General features: G+C 36.0%; 1 protein-coding gene across 1 annotated transcript in view; it reads left to right on the forward strand.

The window, feature by feature from the left end:
- Positions 1 to 27,158, forward strand: part of PSMD14 (proteasome 26S subunit, non-ATPase 14) — a 45,939-nt gene that overhangs the window by 15,653 nt on the left and 3,128 nt on the right. The window contains exons 4-10 of the mRNA XM_072342420.1: positions 6,132 to 6,203; positions 6,541 to 6,660; positions 7,769 to 7,839; positions 8,750 to 8,900; positions 20,603 to 20,710; positions 23,777 to 23,851; positions 26,049 to 26,174. Coding sequence (XP_072198521.1) covers positions 6,132 to 6,203; positions 6,541 to 6,660; positions 7,769 to 7,839; positions 8,750 to 8,900; positions 20,603 to 20,710; positions 23,777 to 23,851; positions 26,049 to 26,174 — 723 coding nt within the window. The remainder of the gene's footprint in view (positions 1 to 6,131; positions 6,204 to 6,540; positions 6,661 to 7,768; positions 7,840 to 8,749; positions 8,901 to 20,602; positions 20,711 to 23,776; positions 23,852 to 26,048; positions 26,175 to 27,158) is intronic.

Below are 27,158 nucleotides of genomic sequence, written 5' to 3' on the forward strand. Positions count from 1 at the left end.
TGTGAACCTGGATGAATTTTTTTGTAGGAGACAGGATTTTGTTAAACATACTGAGGCAGTTCTTTCTTTAATCCAGCCTGTTAAAGTTTTTCACAAAGATATTTTTAATTTAAAGCAACGATTGATGCCATAATATTTCCCTAGCATCCCTACTCCATTTTGGAGTCTACAAGACTGAAACTAAACATATTACTGTAATTTTTATTTCATCTGACATATGGTGTAACAAGACAATGTGATCCTTTCAGAAATCTAGGCTGTTTGTTGAGGCTTATGGTATTTTGTGGTCTGTTATGTATGCTTGATTATAATTGGTATAAAAATGGGCCTAAACATACAAACTGTTTAGACATAATGCTCGCTTCAAAATACAATCCTGTTGATGTGGAACTAACTGTAAAATTGTGTGTGTACTAGCTGGAAAACTGCAATAAAATTTTAAATTCCTACTAATTAGTGTGTGATTTGCAGTGCAAATCAGTATATTTCCCCCTTCTTATGAACTCTATAGGATTTTATTTTTATAAATAAGATAATTTGCTGTGCCATGACTGACTGTCCCATGCTATGGGAAATGAAATGCGTTGCTTCTGGTGTTTTTCATGACCACATTGTTAAAACATCGAGATTATTCACTTTGTTGCTTCCCTTGATTGAACTGCAGTTGTTTGTTTTGAAGTGCATTGTCTCAGTACAGAGGGAACTGCTCCGCAGTCATAATTTAGATAAGATTTTTAGGTTTATCAATGTGTAAAAAGAGGTATGGTTTTCTTAGGGTATATGTCAACATATCAGGTTACACCTCTTCTCTACATTGGCTAAGTAGAGAAGAAATGCTTAAGTGACTTTAGAGTCTTTTTATTATCACCCCTACCTCACTCTCTCTTCTCACTTCTCAGGTTTTTGTGTCCTTTTAGCATGTATTCTATAGTGCTTTTCCTCCCATTCTGATCTATACATTCACTACTGGATTTACCTCAGTGAAAACAGTAGCTGTAAGCTCACTTTGAGTGCCTGATCTTTGCATGTATCCTTTAATATGCTAAATCGTTTTTTTACGATGGCTGTCATTGTGTTTATACCCCAATGCCCCTTTTTCCCCACCTTCAAAACAAATGTGATTGTCTGGAATGACTACTTTGAAGGAAGTAGAGGGGTAAAGGAAAAGGGTTAGTGAATACTTACATTCCAAAGTAGTGTGAGTTTTACTTTGTCTTTCTCAATTGTCTTCAGTTATAACAGCTGCAAATATGTACTGAAAGGGTTAAGTCGGCATGAAAGAATTCATTTCCACTTTAATGACCTAGCCTTGCTGGGTTAGGACGATGGGGAACATGCTTCTGACTTGTACTCCTATTGCCAATTAACACCTCCTATGACAGGTTGCCTCAGCTAGTCATTGAAGCAGAGGCAGTAGAAATAGTTTACATGCAGCTTGTTTTTCACACTAGTTGTTTAATACTCACAAAATTAAACTATTAAAAGGTTCTTTCTTGCCTTACTAGGGAAGGAATAAACACTACAGTGGTCAGTGTTCGCCTGTGTGTCCTATGTCCACATTTAAGTTGTTCCAATTGAGAAAAAAAAAAAGGAATGATTGTAGTGGTTCTTATATTTTACACAGCAAGTTGTTTGACTCAATATGGATAAGATTAGCTCTATAGCACTTCACTTTGCTGCTTTTTTTATTACAGCTGCCCCTGTAAAACTGAGTTTCTTTGTTGGAACTGCTGTGCTGTATTTCAAAATCCTCTTTTGTCCTATTAGTGTGACACTGGAACAGTATTTAAGATTTATTTAGACAATAGGAGCTGTCTCCATTTGCAGAATATTTCTCAGTTGGTAATGTAATTAATCGAGTCCACTTCTTATACCTATCTGGAAAAATGTAAAATAGTACAAATAAGGAGCAGTGCTCTAAAATGACACTTTAGTTCGCATTTAATCAGCAGGTATTTTAATAACATAATAAAATTGGCTAAATAATTGATACCAGTTCACACTAAGAGAAAGGTGGAGTAATATACCTAAACGTGTTAACAAATTTGCTAAAAGTCCTGAGTAGGTAACACTTGGAGGCGTTCGTTTTTATCCTGTTAGAATGGCAAACGCCTTTAACACTTCTTCAACAAGGGCTGCCCAAGGGCTGCTTTTCATATTGGATCACCCCTTTCACTGCTTGAAATAAAATTATGCGTATTGTGCATAATTTTAATACTTCAGTGTAATCATCTGTTCGTAATTTGAATGCAATTCCTTCTGAATTATAAGTTATATTAGAAACACCAAAAATAAATAGCGTTTTAATTATAGATAGCGTTACCAATTGGGGTTCTGCCATTCTAAGCAAAGCCAGAGTTCGATTGGATCAGTGTGACTGACCTTTAGGCGGGTGTTTCTCTGACTCATAATGTGCATAGGTGGTTCAGAAGAAACATCATTTTTCAATAGGTAGCATAATAATTTTACTCTTTCATTTTTTTTCTTTTTGACACAATTTTTGAATTCGAAGAATTTGGCTTATACAGGAATGATTAAGAATGCTGAATATTCCCTGACATTTCTAAATAACAGTCTCCTGCAATTCCCCAAGTTCCAATTCTGTAATAAATTACTCAATAAAGTTGTGTGCCTGTAGAAAGAAGCTGGTATGCTGTTTTGCAGCAGGATGGACAGTCTGAAGGTCTGTGTAATGGGAAAACTGGCCTTTGAATGCAGCAGTGAAACAAAAAATATCATCAGATTTTCTGTGCTACAGATGCAAAGCTTTCTTGTTTGGGTTTCTGACACCAGTTAAATTAATTTGGTACTCTTAACAAAGGAGCACCGTCCTCGTAAAGCAAAGTCGTCAGGCAGGGAAGTTTATGAACAGCGATAAAAGAACAGCACGTGTTGTGGAGGTCAGTGTAAAATACTTTGCCTCCATGTGGAGTTCAGCTAATAAAGTCTTCTTATTTGTTCCCTTCTTTCATGAAAAAAGTGCATAACATTCTGTGGAAGATAAGCAGAGCCAGCAAAAGAAGTCTCTAAACGTGTAGTGCACATGTGGCTCCCGCGTGCTGTGTGACTGGTGTCCGGCTGTGACTGCCACCCTGGCACTGTCCTATAGGGTGTCATCCACTGGGAAAAGGAAATGGTCAGAGCTGGAAGTCAGATGGTTCTTGTTTCCAAATGCCTGTTTCTTTCAACTGATGTTACTTAAAGCCGAGTAAACTACTTGAAAGATCCCAGATTTATTCAGATGGTTTTGTCTGTCAAATCCTTAAAAGTTTTATGCTAAGAATCTTTAATGAACTTGGGTTTATATTTTTCGGTTGATGGGCGATGATGTGCCTGTGCTGTTTTTTAATCCATTTGGCCTATGGTAGAAAATAAAAGGGAATTAAATTGGTTACAGAGGTAGTTATGGACAAGATTTAATCCACTTCTTCCTCAAAATTCTCAAATCAGTACTTAGGAGTCAATTCAAAAGTTATAGCAATTTATTTTATGCTGATGTTCCAGTCTTTGCTTTGGTTATAGATTGAAGGTTCATACATACAATATTGATATATATATAATATTGAATATTAGCGTTAGCTAATTTTTAAGAGTTCAAGTAAACTAAATAAACTGTATGAGAAGAGTTGGAGCGGACCTTGCTTAACGTGAAACAGTGAATCTATGGTTGCTGTCTGCTAACCCTTAGTGTGGACCTTTTACATATTAGCTAATCTTGCATGTAGCATACAAAGTCATTCTTAGTAAGTGCCATGGCTTAAAAGACATCAGGGAAAAAAACCAAGGATGCGGGGCGAAGTTGATTTACACCAGTGGAGTGTTTCCTTTTGTATTAACAATACTTCCTGTGCTGAAGATAAATCATTGGCTATGGGTATGGGCAGGAGAACTTATCAGAAAGTAATTTCTGTTTTTAAAACTTATCTTCCAGAATGTTGAAGAGTTCAACAGCAAGAATGGCACAAAATACTTCAGGAATATTACCACCACAAAAACAAACACAACCCCCAAAAATCCACCACGATAATTTGAAAGCTCCAAGTAGTAGGGAAATAATGAAAAAAAGGTTAGGAATGAGCTCAGTAGGCTAATGCCCAGGTTTAGTTCATACCTTTGCATAAGCTAACAGTATTTTAGATGTCTTATTACAGAAACAAAATGTAATAATATTTGTCTTTGTCTCTTTGCTGTCAATGTTGGCTCTACTGACTGATTTTAAATAGATTTTTAAGTGGGAAAAGTTATGAAGAATAATTAAACTCTTACAAGTTGTGAATGCAGGTGTCTGTGCGGGGGACAAAGCTGTGATTAATGCTTCAGCTGCTGGAAGGGTGTCAGTGTGATCTGCCTCCCTAACAGGCAATGGAGAGTCCGTGCAGAAGAGCCAATTTAAATGTCATAACCTGCAGAATAAACTTCAGTTCAAGTTCCGAAGTTTTGTCAAACCCGAACATTAGTTTTCCAGAAATCCCAGTTCTTTGGTTAATAGTGGATGTTGAAATGGGCTGTTTGCTTGCAGTGAAATGTTAAGGTAAATCTGAGACAAATGGATATGTACATGGTGTTGTCACAGCACTGGTGTTATGGTTCTTCAGAAGGCAGAGCCAAGGTTACTGCATTTGTACTTCTGCTCTCCTTAGTCAGGTCTCAAGCAGATAGAAAATTGAAAGAGAATGGCTTTATGCTATATATAGGTATGGAAACGTTATCAAACTCAAGTTTGGTGGTTGGTTTATTTTTTTCTTCTGTGCTTTCTTAGATGTGGTTAAATGGGAATCGAAGTCTTTGTGATTTGCAAAGTATTAAGGGAAAATTTCTTTTTCTGTTTGTGTGTACATGGAAAAGAAGAAAAATTCTGGGAGGTTTTAAATGAAGCGAGAAAGATGCAGTTAAGGCTGTAAGATGATGTATTTGGAGGAAAAACATAGTTCTGGAAAATGGTGGCATATTTGAAGCCTCGCCTGCCGAGTTGTTTGGTCATAGCTATGTGTCAGGTGATTCCGGTGCTCTGGTCCCATGGCATGTTCTGATGAACTGCTTGTAGATTTTTTCAATGTAACTGTTCTATCGCTTATAAGCATGGAATCGAAGTTCTAAATCTACAAAACATTTATTTTCCTCTCTTAATGTAGTGGGGGGCATCTTTCTTCCCCTTGCTCCACGGTTGCTTTGTAGCATTCACAAGTTTGTTCTGCGTCACTTGGTGCAGAGGTAACCTTTTGTCTTTTCAGTGGAAATCTGCTGCATGCATGCGATTTGTTAACAAAGTAATGAATGTACTGCTAATTGGCTGTAATGAGACAAGCTGATACGGAATTCTGTATGTTAGTGCAATATGTCTCTTGCTCTTCAAGAAAGGGACAGTTAAACTGCTGCCTCCTGTGTTTTTCATTTTCAGCTGTACAGAGAACCTGTTTCAACCAATCATTCGCACCTGGGACAGTTGTGCTAATTTTTGAATAACTACTCATAAGGCAAAGAGCAAAGTATTTTGTTCACAGCTTTCCACCTAGGGATCGGAGGTCCGTTTTTTCTCTCGCTCTACCAGTGTATCTGCAAAGTACTCCCTTAGCCTTTATCTGCAAGTCCTCCTTAGCAGAAAGCTGATGAAGCAAAGGGAAATTGCTGTTTGTGTTGGTGCCAGTTAATCATGCTAGCCCAGCAGCATTTACATTCACACCACTGTAAGAAACACATAGTTAATTGGAGAACTGGCCGTATTTTACAGCTGACGAAGGTTAGCATTGCAGCAAGGCTGACTAATGGAAACTTATCTGACTGTTAGCCTGGGTGCTTGTAACAGGTCTGTGCCGGTGCAGTGCTTGCCAGCTTTGTATGTGACGGTCTCTGATAAGATTGCTCTCTTTGGGGTGGCGTTGATCTGGGGCTGAGGGAGGCAGGATGGGGGCTCAGTGACTTTTATTACAAAGTAATTTAGTGTAGGAAGGTTCTGTAAAGACATGGTGGGGGCTTGGGTGTGCTTTTCTGTTTGTTTGTAAGATCTGCATCTTGCACACGAGTTCCTGATCTTACACGTTTTTCTTTAATTTCATAATGCAGAATACAAAAGGTTTAGAAATGGCAGCATAACAACAGTGGGGAAAATACTTGATGATTTATTCTTTTCATAGGGGCCACCAACAGATGCTCCTGCGGTCGACACAGCGGAACAGGTTTATATCTCATCCCTGGCGCTGCTGAAAGTAAGTGCGTTTGTGCTCCAGCTCCGTGTGGTGCAGCAGGCTGAGCACCTGGCACCTCCCCAGGCTCTGTGCCCTTGGGCTCCTTAATGCTGCACAGACAGATTTTTACAATATATTTAACAATGAGTGAAACATTCAGAATAAGAAACTTACTGTTTCTCTTTTTTATGGCTTAATTTGTACTACTTTGTATAGTGCCTTATAGTTTCTAAAAATGCTACCAGTTGTGAATCATCAATAGAGCAAGAAAAGCTACAAGAACTCTCCCAGGTCAAACTTGAGCCTCCTACTGTTTGAACTTCCATAGATAAACAATATTATTTTGTCTTCATTCCAGATGTTGAAACATGGTCGTGCTGGTGTCCCTATGGAAGTTATGGGGCTGATGCTCGGGGAATTTGTTGATGATTACACTGTGAGAGTGATTGATGTTTTTGCTATGCCACAATCTGGAACGGTGAGTTCTTTGCACTTAGACTTTTTTTTTTTTTTCTTCTCCCATATAGTAAATAATTTGTAAAAGCTTTTCCTTCCTTACCAATTCATGCAGCCTTATTTGAGCAAACTCTGCCCACCTATTAGGTATAGCGTGAACATGTGTAATTCACATATTGATACCATTTTAGACAATTTATTATACTTTGGTGGTGTTTGATCATTTGTGTTTGTGGATTTCAGTAAAAAAAAGTGACTTGTTGATATACACATGGGTGAGTGTATCAGTATGGAGATCACTCGTGTCTTTGTGTATGTATAAATATGTGGTTATCACTTACAAGATATATAAATTGATAACTTCAAAAACTCATAGCAACAGCCAGGGGTGGGATTAAAGAATGTAAAGATTTGATTAGAAGTTTATCATGCCCTTAATTGTGATGGATAATATGGATATACTTCAAACTTAATCTCTGTTATAGACCTTATAGTGGCACATCTCTTGAATGTTACTGTGATGTGAAAAAAACATGTATTTTAATTTGAGTAAGAGTATTAATGTAATGGACAGATATTTTAAAGAGTATAAAAGGCGTAACTGGAGCTTCTGATGCTTTTCTTGTGTAACTTAGGATATTGCTCTTAAAATATGCACAGATCTCTTTGTAGCTCAAAGCTGTGAAACGAAGCATTTGAATTATTTTGTCCTGACTGTGTGTAATAAGTAGAATGTAGCCAGTTATGTAGAATTATCAAAAAGCTGCTGTTATTTATCTTGAAAAAAATCTCTAGAGCTGAACTTGAGAAACAACAGGCCAGAGTTTGCGGAATGGAAAGAAAGAGGAGGAAAAGATGAATCCTTGTGCCCATTTAATCATGTTTGTTCATAGTAGACCTAAGTGGCAATTGAGAATCTTTTTTAGCATTTCAAAAATTCCATTAAAACACATTCATATTATAAAACTGTATTTTACGTTGAAAGGTATTCTAAAGTAATCATGTTTCACTTCTTTAACATATGCCTGTGAGATCTTGTTACTTTTCACAAACAAAAATTTAACAAGTTAAAAGATTCGAAGTCTGACTTTATTTGCAATTGCTGTGATTGTTGTTTCTCTTTACATTAGGGTGTCAGTGTGGAGGCAGTTGACCCTGTATTTCAAGCAAAAATGTTGGATATGCTGAAACAGACAGGAAGGTAAGTCACCCTGAGCTTGGAATAACAAATACACTCTGCGTATTGCTTAGAAGAAACAGTTGGCTCTCTGCAAAATTAGTGAACACGGGGCTATTTGTAATTTTTGAAAAGAAGTAATTGGCCCAGAAAATGGCTGAGTAGTGTAGCATGTAATTCTCCTCGTGTCATTGTCAGAAGGTTGTCACTCACATTAAACTTACATCTTTGATTATTGCACAGAAAAGATTAGAATGCTGCTCAATTTAGTAAAAGATTGATTTTCTTTTTCAATTAAGACAAAATTGCATTGTCTTAGCTTACTTATGTAGCATTTCATTGAGAAGAAAAATAATTGGGTAAAATGCCCTAGTATTTAAATGAATCTTTATTTCACTCCTACCTCTCAACAGTTGTCGCCTGCTTGCTCAAATTCTTTTACTGTGGGAAAAACTTCAAAATTAATGTTAGCAAAAGGCTCAGCAGCTGAACAGAACAGTGCAAATTGCTTTTTGACTGAGTTCCTAGTTCTACTGCTGGTTTAATTGATATTTAATCCTTTCCTACCGTTGGTTTCCGTTGTCCATGTCTGAAATGGACTTTCTGCAGTGAAAATTCAACCCTTGACGCCAAGGAGTTAAAGAGTAGATATTTACTCAAGTGCTGAAAGGGTAAAAACTGGTTCAGGGAAGGTGTGGTAACAGGGTGAAAAACTGAAAGCATGATCTTCCTCTGCTAATGTGCATCCCTTAATGATAACCCTCTTTTGTTTGGTTTATTCATGCTCATGTTTTCACCATACTATGGTGAGTAATGTAAGTATTTCCAATGGTATTTTTTCACGAGTCACCCCAATTTTTGCCTTGACACGTAACTGTTTCTTCTTGTTACACGTTTTTATTTTTCAAGAATTTCAATATCTTCTTCATTTCAGACCTGAGATGGTTGTTGGTTGGTATCACAGTCACCCTGGCTTTGGCTGTTGGTTGTCTGGTGTAGATATCAATACTCAGCAGAGCTTTGAAGCGTTATCAGAAAGAGCTGTTGCCGTGGTGGTGGATCCCATTCAGAGTGTAAAAGGAAAGGTATAGTAGGCTTTTGTTTTTTAAAGGTACTGCAGTAAGAATTAGTATGGAGGCACTGTGGATATGAGCAATTTTTTGATTTTTGGAGGCTCATTCTGCCTTAAAAGTATATGAATAACTATCTTACTGTAAATGAAAACTTCCTTTTCTGTTTATTCTATGTCTCACATCAGTAGTTCTCTAACAAGCTGGAAGTCTTCGATATTGTCAGTGCACAAAACCAGTAACAACCCTTACTTTGTGTTTTGTTTTTCAGGCTTCTCTCTGTGTTTTTGCAACTAATAATCCAAGTATACATTGTTTCAGAGATTTCATTTTAGCCACAAAATCTACGATGAATTACTAACAGATTGGAATAGATTTAGCCCCTTAATGTGGGTACTAATAAGGCATTGATTTATAGGTGTTACATATGTTGGCTCTTAGTAGCATTTCTATTCCAAAATGTTTTACGGAATAAACTTTGCAGAAGACTTGGTATCAAGCATTCAAGTTTTCGAGAAAATGTGCAGATAAATGATTAAATATGTTGAATGATTATGAAAAGAGATTAACTTGCAAAGCATATTGGGTTATAGTTGTCCTTTGTTGAAATCTCTTTTGTTCTTGTTTAGTTCTCTTTTTATTTCTTTCTAGCCCCATATGCCATTTTCCTATTTCCTGCCTCATGACAGCAGGGAGCAGCTCTATTATCACCTTCACAGAGCTGTCTGCAAATGTGAGAGGCAATTCGATTTTGCTCAACCACAGGGAGAGTGGATTAGAAAAACTACAGAACGCACAGAAATTGGCTAGGTGGTTTACTGCTTTAAAATACTGCTGAGGTGTTTTGTTTGAGCATGCACTCCCATTGTATTGTGGAATAATTATTGAAATACATCATGATATATATCTATGGATTATATTAATGTAATTTTATAAATATTTAAAAAGTGTTCATTTTCTGTAAAGTAGTACCGTATTTCCTGTGAGACGGACTATAGAGAAACTATCAAATGCTTCTGCTAAGCTTTCCTTTAATTTCACAATAGAATATTCTGAAGCTACGGTTGCATTGCACTTAGATTGTTTTCTTGGTTTGTTTTATACAAATTCTGATTTTTAACTTGTAGTTGTTCATGTAAAACAAAGGTGTTTGAAAAATGAATAGCTTTCAGTTGTTTGGAAGATATCAGACATCTGAATCAAATCTGCTTCCTTCTGAATTGTGTAATTGATGTGTTCTGATAGTTTTGGGGAAAAGAATTGTTGCATTATGCTGTTTAATTTGTGACAACCTTTTCCTACAACTTTTTCTTTACATTTGCTTAGCTTTCTTTAATTTTCTCTTTCCAGTACAAATACTGAAACATTGTTTTGTCCAAATATAATTTGGGGGTGCATACTAATAATGTGGAGCTAACTAGCTGTTAAATTCATTGAGGGGAAAAGCCTCCCAGTAAGTCACGCTGCTGTTGTACCGCATTTGCTCACTAAGTGTATTTTTTTTCCTTCCATGTTGCTTGTTGTTTTCTGTTGGTTTGGGTTTTTTTTTGCCACTGTTGTTTGACACAGATGCTATCTTAAGTGAAGGTCTTTGTTCTCCTCATGAGAAAAGCTTTGGTATTTTTATTTTGAATTTTTGTCCATCTAAATGTTTCTCATTTGCAGCTTTTTGTATGGCATTGCTGCTGGTACTTAAGATCACTGGAAGTCTTGCAATGTTTGTTTTCCATGCAAGTCTAGCTGCTACAGTCCTTAAATTACATTCTCCTTTGTATCTTAAGGAAGAAAAAATAAATTACATCTGTCATGTTTCTGGCAATTGCATCCCTAAATCTTAGAATTAGAATCCCCCCAATTAGGTCTACTACTTCTAATTAATCTCTAGCTTTTGGGGTGTGAGATTAGGCTATTGAGTCTGTATGCCTTTTAGGTCTTTGTTTGAGAAGTTCACTTAGATTGGAATGTATTTGGTTTTTAGATGAACTGTAAGAAGAACAGATTAATAGATTTGGGGAGGTTTTGTAGGTCAGGCTTGACTGCATTTTGTGCATGGCTGCCTTAGAATACCGTCTGGTGCATCTTAGTATGTTGGGCAATTTGAGTTGTGCCTATCTCAGGGCCTGGGTTTCACCATTGCCAGCAGAAGAAGAAATGCTGGCAGAGGTTTTCTTGCTGTAGTAGCCATTACATTAGGGGGGGCTTTTGCGGATGTGTGTAGCTATATGAGTCCAAGATCATTACTCATTATACCTTTTACCGACATAACTATCTGGCAAAAATTACAGTGAACATGTGGCATAGAAGATTTTAATATGGTGTGTTTTGACTGAGATTAGAAGTATTTAAAAACAAAGTCCAAAATAACACAGTAGCTGATTTTAAACCTGCCGGAGAGCGATCCATGCCCAGATAAATGGCTGTGGCCTGCAGCCGGCGAGGCAGCTGGTTCTGGGTAGGAAGGAACTGGGGCAGAGGTAATTTTCACGCGTCAAGAAGTTGAAATGAATTCTGGTGAGGAATTGGTCTTGTCTATCCAAAGCATTAAAAAGTCGTTTGCCCTGTCACTGGTGGAAAGCTACAACTTGTTAACTTGTTAGCTGTCCTTATCTGGCCACGCGTCTTCTGATTCCAAAGATCTGCTGGGAATGGCATTGGTGACTGCAGTTCAAAGACAAGAAGTTGTAAAATTCTCACCAGTTTCAAAACAGATGCATTATGTCTTCTTAACAGTCTTGAACAAAATATGAAATGCACATTAAAAAAAATAATAATAATAAATCCTCATATGGGCCCATGGGTTAAACACTGACTCCTGTGGCCATTCTCGGAGTTGGGTATTGTCATGTAAATATAGTTGGACACATGAAAGGCAGTACTCTCAACACTTACCTTTACATATATTGAGGCTAATAATGTTCCTGCTGGCTGTAAAACAAACTCACAGCAGATCAGTGAATTTTAACTGAGGTCAGTGTTACCAGTAACCAGAGAGAAGCTGCTTTGTTTTGGCATTTCTTATTTCCATTCTGTGAATGAAGTCAAACATGGTAAAATAGGGACAGTGGGCAATCTGGCTAGCTTCTGCTTGATCTTGTACTTAGTACAAAACGTTTTCTTAACCACCCCTCCAGTTTTTCAGTTTGTAAAATGGGAGTTGTGATACATATTTAGAATATTTCACAGAAGTAATTAAATTAAAGCTCTGGAATAAAGTTAAATATTGACATTTTGTATTTCTTTCCAACATACATTTTGAAATGTCTGTATAGAGAATAATATACCTTTGCCAAATGTTAAAAATTGGTTTTTTTGGACCTTAAATTAGCAGTTGTTTCTCACCTCTTAAGGAAAATACTAAATTACGGTAAGTTTCATGTAGTTATGTCTTTCACTCCACAAACATTAACTATACCTTAATACTCAATTATATTAAGACAAAAGGTGATTGTTTCCTTTTTGAAACTCTTTAAAGCTTTAAGCTTTGTTTAGTTTACTTATTTAGCACTGTTATTAATCTTCATTTAGAAAAAGTCACTGTCTGTAATGGTGTGCTTTCCTGAGAGGTCATTTATTGGTTTCTGTCAATTAATAATTGCTGACAAAATTTTGCGAAATATCAAAATGATCTGAAGTTCTGCCATTTATGGTGTTGCATGTAATCCCTAACAAAGCTCTTGTTCATACGGCAGAATTTCCTGTCTGTTGCGCTCTAATCTTTCCTAGCAAGGCTCTGTCAGAAACACTGGCAGGAAAATCTGTTGTTTTCTGAAGAAAACTTGTCTTTGTGATAACTTTTTATAAATTGTACTTTGCATGTTTGTCACCTCCTGGCAGATAAACATGCTGTGCATCTTAATCCCGTGCTCAGACCATATCCTGCAACTTTTATAGAAGAGGTTTTTGCTGTGGTATTTTATTATTGCCCAGATCTCATTCAGAGGGAACGAGGAGGAAAAAAAATAAGGTTAACTTTTGACTAGTCAGGTAGTAGCAGTCATTCAGGTGGGAAGTGATCTTTGGAGAACTAGTCCAGCTTTGTGCACAACACGGGCTCAGTACTGAGTTCAGATCAAATCACTCTAAGGTTTTGTCCACTTGAATCTTAAGATGCAGCAGACTCCTGGGATATCTGTTCTACTGCTTTATTATTCTTGCAGTGTCTGTTTTTGAAATGGGCAAAATTTATACAGGTGTAGGATAAGAGAATAAAGTACCACCACAATACTTGCATACAGTCAAACAGAGTTCATTACTGAACGACCTGTTCCCAGTACTCTTCCTCTTCTTTTCCCCTCTCATTGGTATGTGTGTTAATTCTAGACCTAGGTGTCAACCAGTGTCTAATTTGTTATATACGAGTGAAATGGTTTTGGCAATAGTTGATTTCAGTTTTTAACTTTGCAGCTTAATAGGCTGGGTTTTTTTGTTTTCTTTTGTTCAGTAATTAAGATAAGAAGTGTGATATTGTTTGCTTTTATAACTTTTTTAGTCTAAAGGAATGAAACTAAAAGGAGGCAGAAAACTAACAATGGATGTTCATCTTCTTGGATGCTGAAAATTGCCACATATCCTCAAGAACTTTCATAAGTCTTACATACTTTCAGACCTCCATTCTTTCATTGGGGTACTGTTTTTTTTTTCTCTTCATACCTCTCCTGTTCCCTTGTTTGCTGGGAGGTAGTGGCTACTTATAAAGGAGGAAAAAAAAGCAATCCTTAAAATGAGATGTGTGGAGAGACTAGTGTAACACTTGAAATTTGAAACTGAAAATAGCCCACTAAGGATTCAATCTATGAGAACTTTGAGAAGTAGATAGGACCTCACTATCAGGACTTCCTTTTTTTTTTTACTTGCACAACTTCCCCTCCTCAGTTCATGCATTTATCTTAATAATTGTTTTCTTAATAAATCATCCCCAGAAACAGGCAAAATCAAGTCACAAGAGTACAGCTTCTAAGTCTTAGTAAAAAACTAAACAAAACGTTAAATGGACTGTATTATCCACTACTGATTTGAAATGCAGTTATAGACTTTGAGATTGACTTTGAGTTATTATGCACTTCATATTTCACAGTGAAATTTCTTTTAATACATGTAGTAGGTACGATTTTATTTTTTTAACTGGAACAATTTTTGTTATTAGAATTGGACTTACTAATGTTATTTTCTGTTGTAAAGGAAAAATTGTAAAATACAGAAGGGAACTTCACAGTGCGTAGTTCTGTTTGAAAATGTTCAGAGAAGGATATTAGGTCATTCTGTACATTTGGTACTTCAATTAAGTAATCTTACAGTGTGTATAAACCTTGAGTACTTGTATAAATGCCTTGAGTATTGGTACATTTTTGAACAGTGAGGCACTGGAACAGGTTGCCCAGTGATGTGGTGGGTGCACAGTCCCTGGAGACTTTCAGGGCGAGGCTGGATAAGGCCCTGGGCAACATGATGTAGCTGTGGTGTCCCTGTGCATTGCAGGGGAGTTGGAATAGGTGGGCTTCAGAGATCCCTTCCAACTCTAAGGATTGTGTGATCCTCTGATCGATTGTCAGTAATTTGTAGTTTTTGAAATTAAAGGAGAGAACCACAACAGCTGAGAAGTAACATTGTAGAAGATGAAGCTTTGATACTTCAACATTAACAATTTGTGTTGTTGAGGTTATTGCCATAAATGATTACAGGAACAAAAGAGTATATTTTCATAGTGTGATTTTAGCCTTTTAGTTGCCAAAGCTTGAAGACAAAGTCTTTCTTTCTTAGAAAAAGCTTTTTTGGCAATGTTGCATCTTTGTGCCTGTGTAGTTCTCTGTTTGCTTCTGTCTCTAAAGTTGGTCAACAGGAGTGTCAGTGTCAACAAGACATGACAGTGTCAGCTGCCATAGTAGCCTGTGGTGTAAGGAGAGCAATCATATTCAGCAAGAGTTTCATGTAACAAACAGCTAAGTGACCACCAAATGACTGTTGAAATGATTAGTTGAACTGTGACATTTCTTACCATTGCCAGGACAGTGCATTTAGTACAGCAAAGACTGCTTACTGGGGCTGAAACAGCTGGCTTGGATCCAAGCAGGAACCAAATTAGATCTAGATTTGTGATAGCAGCCTGATTTGGAGAATAAGGAAGAAAATAATGTTTGTGTTGGTGTTGATTACTGTTGATTCAATAAAGGCTGATGCGTTTTTTTTTTTCCCTGAAGAATCATATTTGTAGGAGATGAATTGCATCTGCACTACAGAGTAGGCCACTTAGTGTTCATGTATGTGCATTCAGTTGAGGGTATGATTTTTCTGAACGTAGGCATAAACTACATTTGCATTGAACTGCTTTATCACCACCACTCTGCCATGCATTTGCTATGGTTTTGTATGAAAGCCAACATTTTTATTGTAATTGCGTGTATTCAGAAGAACATGTTTTGCATATTTTAAGACCCAAATTTTTTTAGTGCAATGCCAAAACTGTTAATATCAATGCTGGTGTTCCAAAATTTTAAAAACAACGACCTTTGGATTTGCTATGTTTAAATTAGCGATGTATTCTTACCTATGAAACCATTTACACAGGTTACTTCAGTTCATGCCCTTCCCTAAAACAAACAAACAAAAAGTTTCAAGAAGACTTTTTGTTGGAAAGTATTAAATGTTTAATTTCCTTTTGCCATAGTGGATGTAGAATAGTCCATTTATCTTCATTAAGTCATATAGCTTTAAAACTTGTGGTTTGCTGCTTGTGAGTTATGGATGCATGCCCTCACTTGTCAAGATAAATGTATTATACTGTAGTTCTCTCCCCTCCCAGTATGGATGTTGAAGTTGTACAGCAGATTTGACCACAAATAAGCAATTCTCTAAGGATAGAGAAGGAAAATGCACATACTCCTAGGAATATATTTTCCAGAGCTAAAATTGACATTTTATAAATAATTTCCATGTTGCAAACTTCAAACTCACAATCACAGCAATTCAGTGGTATGCATTTGGCATGAGTCAGTTTCAGTTCTTAGTGCTTTTCATTGGAAATGGCATAAAAAGTAAGATATCTTTTAATTTTTTATGTTGTGGGCTTGCAGGGGACAGAAGATGTTCTTCACTTGTAGTTGTCTAACAGTGCATGGCAGCATAAATAACGAAATGGTCATAAACCATAGCTGCACTTCTCAGGTCACATGTTCCATTTCATTTTTAAAGAATCTAGAAGCAAACTAAGCAGTCGATAACAGGTCACTTGCAGGTGATAAAAGATATTTTAGATGGGACATTACTTCTTTTTCCACACCTGGCATAACCACATTATATCTTTCGCAGTTTTCTTTAAGCACTGGCGTATTTGTTCACAAACATATGGCATAAACAATGCATTGCTATTTGAGTTTAAAGGATACAATACATTTTTAAAGATAGTCACCATATGTGATAGAATCTTCAGTGGAAAAAATATTGATGCTAGAAAAGATTGTAATTAAAATAAAAAAGACTGGCTTTTTTCTTATGGAACTTCAGCATTAAAATATGGCAGACCTTGCCCTAGGTGTTATTTAAGTCTTATTTGTAGATTTGATATTGGAGGAATTTAATAGAATCACATTTGTAAAGTACTCCCAAATTTCTCGTATTTTTTTTTTTCAAGCACCAAGTTTTGAAGACTGCTTTAGAAAAAGTGGTTATGTACCTGCTTGTGCTGTCAGAAGAAGCTAAAACATATCTGGTACTGAGCATTCTACATTTTTAATTGTGCCATTATCTACAATAACTATGTGCAGATCAGAAAAGGCCAGATTTCTATCTAGTTACCAGTTGAGGAATCCAACACTTGTGAGTAGCCATGAATCACATTAATTATAACTATCCTCAAATTTACAAAGTACACTGAGCATAATTATAAATATTGTTTCTGGAAGTCCATTATGCTGTCTCTATTGTGGTTAGTGACCCCAGGGATACGCTTGAAAAATGCTGTATAGTTATTGTTTTCTAGATTATTATGCTTTTTTGAAGCTAAGACAGATGTACAAAAAGATGCAGTTTTTATTTTGTATTGGCAGCTTCCAAATATTTAGTATCTATTTCCAAGAGCTGCAATTAGTAAAGCATCCATGGTACTGAAATCCACACATCCCACAAGCTAATTATATTTGCAAGGTCAGATTGAATACATATTTTCAGAAAAATAAAGGGTTATATAAATGTGTCTTCTACTTGGCTGTTATATCACAGTTTGTTGATCTGGAGTATAATGTGTACAATTCACAAATTTGTCTGATAACAGAAAGTGGTGTGTGATTGTGTTTATTTTACTAACCAGTATATTCACAGCAATCACTTCCAAATATCTCTCCAGTAAAGATGTGTTAATTACAAAACAGACAAGGTCTTCTATTATATTAAAGCTACTAACAAGAAGACAGCAGGAATCACACATGTAAATAGCATCATCAACCCCTATTTTAGTCCTCTGTTTTGATCTGTGAGTTGCGCATAGACCAAAGGTGCTATTAAAGACTCAGTATATGAAATAGGCAGCATTATATGAACAAAATTTATTCAACAAGAAAACAGACCTTTAACATGAATTTAACAAGCCCGAGAAATTATAAACTCTCATATGCTGCAGATTCATGCAGTGATAATAAACAAAAAAGGAAAGTAAGAGGTTTCCTTAAGCTAGCCAAACTGCTAATGGTTTTGTTATAAGCTGTCTGCTGTTGAAATGACCTCTGTAAAGTCTGAAGACACTTGTACTCGGAGAAATTAACTGGTCAGAGTGGTGAAAGAGATGTGCTGTGGAATTGCATTTGAAAAAATCTTACCTTCTTATTTCTGGAAAATATCCCAATCCCACAGACTTTTCTTTAAATTTTTATGTCTTTACAGAAAGAGAATTTAGCATGAAGCTTGAAAACTGTGGTTTTTACTAACACGTTGCAAGATGCATTGGATAATTGAAGTGCAGTGACAGCTTAAAAAATTTGGAAGAGGCATACTGACTTCTTTGTGGAATTCTGAGTAGCCAAGTGGGGGTTTGTGCTGCTTTTAATTAAATCTTAGAGGTGCTTTGTTGTTGTTGTTTTGTTTTGTTTTTTTGTTGTTATAATGCCATCTCTGAAGTTTCCATTCTAAAATAGCAAGTGACCACGTTGCTGTCACCTGATTGCATCATGCTGTACTTCGAAATACACAAATGCAGTAAGCTGACTTCAGCTCCTCGCACCTCCAAGTGCTCACCCACCGGGGATCTTCTCTCTAATCTTATTGTGGCATAATTAACACCTAGTTCACCCATTGCTCATTAGTACGCTGGACAATAATGAGTATTTATTTTTATGTAATCCTTTAATAGAGGAACTGATTCGTTCTCACCACAAAGAAAGCAATTACATTTTGTGGAAGCCAATATATAGGATTTGTTGTTGTTTATGCTTTTATTGCGTATTAGGTCTAAATTTAGCCTCCAGGTTGTTGAGCATGTTAGTTTCTTTAAGCTGGTTGCTATAGTGATAGCAGCAAATTCCTTTAATCTTAGTGTAGTTAAAGTATTTAATTACCATTGGTCGTCATAGTGCAACTAAGATGAGAAATATCATCTGGGTACATTGTTCTGTCCTTCTAGGTTACAGGAATTATGGTTCTATCCCTGTCCAAAATGTGGAGTTCGTGATTTCAGTTCTTCGCACACCTTTGTTATGTGGTTGTGCTGTCTGGAGTGGCCATGAGGCCCGCCTGGCCTGGAACTTCACTGCCCTGCTAGCCTTGCTTGCTCCTCAGAGCAAGTTATTATTTGCTTGTTTTTTTCCCCTCTTAGCTAGCTTGTCTCAGGAGACCTGCAGTGTGGATTTTTTTTCCTCTTCACTTGACTTTTTAATTTATACTGCCTGTTTGCTATGGTTGGGCATTTCCAGGTGTTTGTAAATTGGAGCATCTGTTTAAAATGGAACACAGGATCTAAATAACATGGCTTGTCATGAGTATTTTAAGGTACTTAAAAATCTGATAGTAATAAGAGGAAAATGATGTTTATTTTAGATCCACAAGATGTATGTAAGCTATTGAGAATGAAGGGTTTTTAAAAAATAACTTTGTAGTATTAATATAATATGGTTTGCATTTGCTGCATATTAAATGTAATTTGGCTTTATTATTGTTCAGAAATGAGTTGTCACTGTTAACTGAAGTTTATTGGGCTACAGCCTAATATTTTTAGCATAAAATTGTTACATACACTTTCTACAGGGTATTCTAAGCCATGATATATGTAGACTGGTCTGGCAAGGCAGCTGAGAATCCACCCATTAAGCTGTAGTGATAGTGATAGTACTTTGTCACTCAACATGGCTGAAACAGTGGGACCTGAAAAGTAAATGTGATGAGTTAACAGGCTTTTAAAGTTTGATAAATATTTTGCGATAAATACTTGCTTACTAATTCCATTTAAACATCAATTACTGTAATAATTATAATCCTAACAAATTTTGTATGTATTTAATTATTATTGGTGTTAATCAATGGGAAAATGTTGTGACAATGTGGAAAACCCAATGTCACTTTCTCTGCAGACTTTTGGTAGGAGACAGTGGTTGATTTCTTGTTGGTTCGTGACAAAAGATTTAGTTCAGTTCTAATTCCTCAAAATATCTGACTAGTCCTATAAATGTGTCTGTTGTTGACCAGTCTATAGAATGGGGGAGAATAAAAATGATTGCAGTGAAAGCAGCTGAGATCAAAACTTATTTAGATTGAAGAACTGGAATAACTCTTCAATGCTATGCAGAAAAGATGTCTGCAAAGACTGGCAAAAGCTATTTGTGTGGCTCTGTGGAGCTGCATATGTCCTTGGTCCCATTTAGAAGATCAGGGCCTGAACAGGAATGGTTGGCTTGTAATAGTGAGTGCCTGGTGAGAGTTAACTTTTTGTGTGTATTGCTGGTATGTCCTCAGCTCCATCACATCTGGTGTAGACGTTGGATAGGTGATTGGATTTTATTCTGTGGGCCATTAAATACTATTTCCAAATATTTTCCTAGTCAAATTCAGCACAGAACAAAATTCAGAGGAAAATGTACTTTATTTGCAAAGAAATGGCACTGAATAATACCTACTGTGTATCTTTAAATCATAAATGACCTTGGTTTTCATATACTCTATTTTTTACTCCTGAGCATGACACTGACAAGGACTTTTTAATCCATCAGACAGTTTATAGACCCTTTCATAGTCACAAGAAGCAAAAAGCATCTGACTAGAAGGGAATACATGGGGCAAGTTCCTTGCTAGCTATAATTTTCTTGTCATTTCAAGTATTGTGGTAGTATAATTGATGTGACAGGACTGGGCTTTAGACTCGGTCCCTTAGCTTGTGCTCACTTTCAGTTTTAGTCTCTCTCTGTCATTCACTATGATTGGATAAGGTTTAGGTGACAAACATATGCATGCCTTTGAAGATTAAGAGTAAATGTACACAAAAATTTGTTATCTGATTATATAACGTATATAAAGTTTGCAGCTTCATGGAAAAGATAGTAATTGGTGTCACCTTACAATACAAGGTGGTGTAGTGTGCTGATAGCATAGCCAGCAGGAGGCTCTTTTTTATTAATGTTATAATTAAATGATTTTCTGGATAAAGGCCAAAAACAGATGAGAGTTGATTTTGCCATGTCCACTGTTGCTTGGCACTATTAGTTGCATTTTCTAAGAAGAATTGACTTGACATCTTGTTTTTACAGGTTGTTATTGATGCCTTCAGATTGATCAATGCTAATATGATGGTCTTGGGACATGAACCAAGACAAACAACTTCAAATCTGGGTCACTTAAACAAGCCGTCTATCCAGGTAAAATCAGAGTTGATAATCCTGTAAATTGCAGGACCTTTATGGTGGTTTGGGGGGAAGGTGCCTGGAAACACTATACTACAAGTTGTTTATTGTTCTCTCTTTAGCATTCTTCAGCATGACTTTAAAAGTGATGTGAATCATCAGCAGAATTATGTATATGAAGAGTTCAAAACTGAGCCCTAAATTAGCTAGAAAGGTGTGAATTCCTGTGTAATTATTTACTGCAAAGGTGAAAGTATAATTTTTTTAAAAAGCAAACTACTTAAAGAAACAATTGATACCATCCCAGGTGACATGAAATAGGTAGATCATTCACCTTTTTCAGTATTGTAATTTTAAATTAAAACTTCAGTATTAACTTTCCTCAGCCTTCTTAAATTATTCTGGAACAAACTATGGGGAAAAAATGTTTTCAAAAATAATATTGCCTTTCTGCTGTCTGCATATGTGTGTTGTATAACATGCAATCTGGATTTAACCTTGCATTTTGTCTTCAAATTCATCTCTGATTTTGATATGATGAAGTAATTTGCTGGGGGCAGAAAAAAAAAAGGAGGAATAGGAGATTCAGTGGATCATTAGGTCATTTGGTTGTCTCGACTGTAACATTTCCTTTGAGAATGTTGTCTTATGTCTTCAGAACCATTTGTGAAACATGGTATTCAGAGTAGTTAACAATTTCACTGGTAAGAAAAAAGGTGTTTGTCTTGAATGAAGCAAACCAGTGTTTCAAGATACAGCTTCTGATCTGAAGCAAGTATTCCCTAGAGTAATTTAGTGCTTTTATCTGTCATTCTTCTGCCTCAATATCTTTTCGCTTTTTCTCTTCAGAAAACTTTTTCCCCTTACAGTGCGTTCTAAGAGGCACGTGTACTTGCAGCCGTTTTTCTAAGTTATTTCTCTTTTGATCCTTTACTTAATAAAAAATCTGCTAGATAAGCATCCTAGAGAAATGACAGTATGTTAGTCATGATAGAACTGGTAGGGGGGCTAAAGTTTTGTGAGAAATGACCCTTGGGAGACTAGATCACCATACTCTTAGCTTTCAAAAAATTTCATTTTTATTACTTACTCATTGAAACACCCTTGCTTGTTAAAATAAGTAATTAAAACCAGATAATTAAACAAGATTGTTGTTTTATTTTGATTTTTGAATTTGTGAAAATTGTGAACATGAAGAAAATAATCAGTTGATGTCTTGATTGGGTATAGGCAAGCCCATGCTTGCATCTTTCAGGTTAATATCCTAACTGAGCTTTTCTGGATCATGTGTAATTACCTGCCTTGTAAGCCCCTGAAGTATTGTTAAGCTTCATTATTTTAAGATCACTGTCACTACACTGTGGCAAATCTTGACCATGGGAGTTTTGGGCTTCCTTTGTTAGAGTATTTTTTTGGTGTAATTTTTTTTGCGAGTTGGCAGTGAGCTGTTGCAATGTCACCACTGAGCTAAAAGCCATAGTTTGTTCTTAATGCACAATGTTGTTTTTTTTCCGGCAAGGACTCAGTTTATTCTTGCTTTTATAAGTACACTACTTGACTTGACTTCATCCCTTTTTTGTTGGTGGTGTTTTTTTTTTCCCCTATCTTATTTTATGAGATTTTTTTTTTTCACTTGTTCTTTGTCTGTGCATCCAGTTTGTAAGGCATGTAGGAATGGCAGTTCCCATCTGAAATGATGAGCTAAGAGCAGGGTTCACTTCAGAATGTAAAGCAAGTATTTTACGGGCTTCAGTTTATGCGTTTGCCAAACCACAACTTCTGCTCAGTATTAAAGTAGAGTGGCTGTTTATCTTTTATATTTGTCCACTCTATAAGGGAATGGTTCGTGAGTATGGAAGGAACATTGGAGAAAGTAAGGCATTTGTCAAATCTTCTGAATTATAGGAGATCGGCAAAACTCCCACAGTATCTGCAACTGTCTTTAAAACAAAACAAATATTTATGCAGCAATTTGGGTTAAGGAAATGGTGGCAGGAATTACTTATTACTAATAGCTTCTCTCATAAAGTTTATTATTGATGATAAAATCTGTATTTCATAATTATAATCAGTAACATTGGTTATATTATCTCAGTAATAGTGGTTATCCTGAGCTATTAGTTCTTGTAAAAGTAATCAGTTGTGGTTTTTTAAGTCTGTGTATCTTTGAAAAGAAACGTGTTAAAAATGCATGTCTGAGAACATTTTCAGCTTTCATCCAGATAATTTTGGAATGCTGAAATATTAAGTTGCGTAAGATGCAAATGCACATTCATTCTGGATTGCTCTGAAGAATATATTTAAACATAGACAGGTGGAACAATTGAAACAAAAAACATTTGTGCAAACTTAAACTGCAGTCAGTTTAAGTATGATTTATCACTTTTCTAAATATGTGCTTTGTTTGTAAAGTTTTAATTGAAAATAGCAAATTATAGTTTTGCTGAAGATTTATCACAGAGTTTTTTTAAACCCCTCTGCACCAAATCCTAATCCAAATCACTCCTTAGACACAAATTAAAAAAAAAACAAAAACAATAACAATGTCATCCACATGAATAAAATGGAAGATAAGTGCTTAAAGATGGCAGATCACCTCATCGCAGTCACTCAGATTATGAAGATTGAAGGCAAATTTGGCAAGGGTGCAATTATAATGAGAAAGGATATTTTTGTATTTAAAAATTAAAAATGAGCTTTAGTATCTAGGATGAACGTGATGGGCATAGTCAGCATTCTTCAGTTTCTAACAGAAAGAGATGTGTTTTAGTAGAAATGATACCCAAACTGATCAAGTGAGACAAGATCTGAAGGAAGTATCTGTGCATATGTATTGCTCAAGTGTTTGCAGGCAACTACCGCTTCTTCTTATAATGGATGGGTGTTACTGCATGGAATAAGTCCTGTTTTGGAAATAGAAAGTATAGGTATCAGTTAACAGACTTGGAAAGAGAGAAATAGGAACAGGTACATTTACTTGAAGTGATGTTTGAAGATGGCTGTGTTTTAATGAACTCTTCTAATATGTCTTCATTTCAATGACGGGTAATTTTTATGCAAACTTTCCCTTGAACTTCACAGGCACTAATTCATGGACTGAACAGACATTACTATTCCATCACTATAAACTACAGGAAGAATGAACTAGAACAGAAGGTAATTATTTTAGCTTTTATTCAAAGAACAAAGAACACTGCACAAACTACATGGGATTTGTGAATTCTAATTTTAGTTGCTGATTCAGGGATTGCTTTAACAGTTCAGGGCTCATCTTCTAGAAAGCAATTAGATATGTAGAAATGTTGATGAAACCTTCTGAAAATGCATCCTAACATTCATGTAAGGATTTTTATAACATTTATGTCCGTGTTTTACAGAAAGTCCTCATGCTGTTCTCCACGTGTAACGGGTTTGTGCAAAGTTGAGTTACCAGTGATGTAGGCTGAAAGACATACCAGCTGCTTTAGGTTTTTTAGGCTGGAATTACAGAAGCTGGAAGACTATATTTTCTAAAATAGAATTGTATGACCAAGGAGTCTCAGGTTTTTATTGGCTGTAATCACTTCAACAGAAGGTGCATGCAGTTGGCATGAATAGAGCTCCTGAAGATACCACTGAGTATCAGGAAGGTAGTGATGTCCTTCTTATTTTCACACATTTACAGAACAAGCATTATTCAGTAACTGAGAAAAAATGTTGTCTTTTGTATCAAAATTCCCCAATCACAAGTAAAATCCTCTAGATTGACAGTCTCAGCCAGGAGAACAAACAGGAAAGAAATCTTATTTATCAACTACAGGAGTTAATTCTTGAAAACCCAGGTTCTAAGGCTCACAACTGCATGTTCATGGCTATGTTGCCGTTGCCATAAATAGTTGTATTTCATGATGCAACAGTTAGAATAGTTTTCTTATTTTCTACTTTTAGAGAGCTAGAAGTATAAAAAGAGAAAATTTTTGAATAATGGAGGAATATTCTTGCAAGACTGCTCTATTATGTAGAAGAGTTACTGTTCAAAAGAACTAATTGCTTTGGGAAATGCCTGTAGAGCATCCAGAGGCTACCATTAAAGTACAACTTCTTATCTGAGGTTCCTAGTGTTAACTTGGTTTAATGGTCTACATATGTAAATGATTGCACATTGCAAGTAGGAAAACAATCATGACCACGTTAAGAAAACTTCAGTCTGTGCAGTCTGTGAGACAGTGAGTTATTTCTACCTTACTCTCCTAAGGCAGACTTAGATGTCAGAACACCCTTGTGGTGCTGGTGATCTGTTAATTCCATCTGTAGAAAGAAAATGACATGGTTCATCTATTAAATGAGGAGCCCATCGCACAAAGCCATGCTTTAAAGCCCAGATAGCCTAGCTAAACTGTCCATATGCAGTTTGCCCACAACTCCTTCTGTCAGTAACTAAGATCTTGCTAATAAGAATTATGATGCTTTCAGTTTGGTTCATATGTTCAAAAGCCAGGTTTCTTTGGAAGCAGTACTTTAGATGAAATAGCTTCTTTCTTTCATTCAGGTGGTGGGAACTGCAGGGTTTATGGATTCTTAAAATCCTCTGAAAAAAATACGTGCAAATTAAAGGCAAGCTGAAACTATTTGCTGAAGTAGTGCTTCCTACAGTCCTTGAGTGTGCAGAACTGCAAAATAGGCTTTTCTTATGGATGAAAATCAGGAAATGGCCTTTGTAACTATTTCTTTTTCACAAATGTCAGAATGTTATCAGAGAGCCAGGCACGCTTCGGATATTTCTAATAGTCCGTGCTTTTATTGCCATGAAAAATCTGCTTCATTTTGTCATGTTTTTAAGGCCCTTTACTTCTTAAAAGGACGAACAGGAGTCATGTTTTGGTTGCTTTGAGGTTCATTTTTTTCACAACTGTAGCAGCTGCTTGTATATAGTTCAGGACAATAAGTTAAGTGTAAATAAATTTAATCAAAGCATTAAAATATTTTTTCAAATTTAACATAGGCCAAAAGCTTCAACTCTTCTTTATCTGGCTGCTAAAATATTCGCCTACCTGCTACCTCTTCAGCAATACACTTGTGCATACTGAGCCTCCAGCAAAACCACTAAATTACAAAAGAAACGAGTTCCTGTTGGTGTAGATGTGACTCTGGTTTCTGTGCTTCGTTTTCGCCTTTAGGCTTCAAAAATTTTTAATCCCTTAAAAACTTAGGGGAAATCTGTTGTCTGCTTTAGTGGAATATTTGATTATTGTATTTCCTTAGACACTGCAAGGTCAGTAATTTTTATTACACTCTTAGTACTGTAAATTAGACATTGCCGTAGTACTTGAATGTAGTTTATGATGCATGCTCTAAAACAGGTTTTATTTTTCAGATGTTGCTAAATTTGCATAAGAAGAGCTGGATGGAAGGTTTGACACTTCAGGACTACAGTGAACACTGCAAACTCAATGAAACTGTAGTGAAGGAGATGTTAGAATTAGCTAAGAATTATAATAAGGTATTCATATCCCATAATGATGTAATTGTAGTGTATATGAAGAAATTTGATTTCAGAAGTAAGAAGGTGATTATCATAAGCCCTATTCAGTATGAATTGTATGAGATTGGCCTGTAAGAACGAAGAAATTGTTGCAGGAGGAACACTTTGGACCTTGGTGATTATTAAAGTGCTATGATACACCTTAAGGCTTTGTCACAAAGTTTTTGCCCCAGATAAGCAAAATGTTTAATCACTTTGCAATGTGAGTAATTAATTTAATTTTATACTTAGTGAAAAGAATCTTGGATTTCTGTAGTTCAAAATGAAATTGTGCTCTTCATTCCTTCAGCTAAGGTTTACTTGTCCAAACTACAGAATAGGAGAAGAAAGGTTGTTTACTGGTATCATTACAGTTAATAGGCAGGTAGTAAATTTTCAGAACTGATTCTAGAGCCTAATTTCATGTTGTTTTTAGAGAAGGAAATTATTATTGGGGTTTTAAGGAAGAAAAATCAGTTGTTCATACTGTTTTAATACTGGCCTTTTCAAAATACTAGATATTGACAACCATTCCAGAAGTAGTAAGCTTGTCAGTCGTTATTGACGGGGACAGTTTTTTTTTCTCAAATCTTCTAAAAAGTCCTTGAAAGTAAAATTCAGTATTACATTTGCTAGGTAAGTTAATGGATTTACATAGTACAGATACTGTGTTTGAAGACAGCAGAATATGATGAAAATGCATTGGTGACTTTAAGCACTTACAAAATGTACTTGTGATCAAACCTCTAACAGTTGAAACAATGTAGGCAACATGCTTTTTGCTGCACCACTTTAACTTTTATCTTTAACTATCAATACCCCTCACTTAGTATTTTTGCTTAAAAGAGATTTGTGAATCCATTTTGCTTATCTGACAATAAAACTATTTGCCTTGATCTTTTGCGCCAACACTTGGTAATTAAACCTATGTGTGCTGAAAAGCTGAAGCACTTTCTTTTTGAC

This window comes from Excalfactoria chinensis, chromosome 7 (genome assembly GCF_039878825.1).
Source record: "Excalfactoria chinensis isolate bCotChi1 chromosome 7, bCotChi1.hap2, whole genome shotgun sequence".
In the NCBI taxonomy this organism is placed as follows: domain Eukaryota; kingdom Metazoa; phylum Chordata; class Aves; order Galliformes; family Phasianidae; genus Excalfactoria; species Excalfactoria chinensis.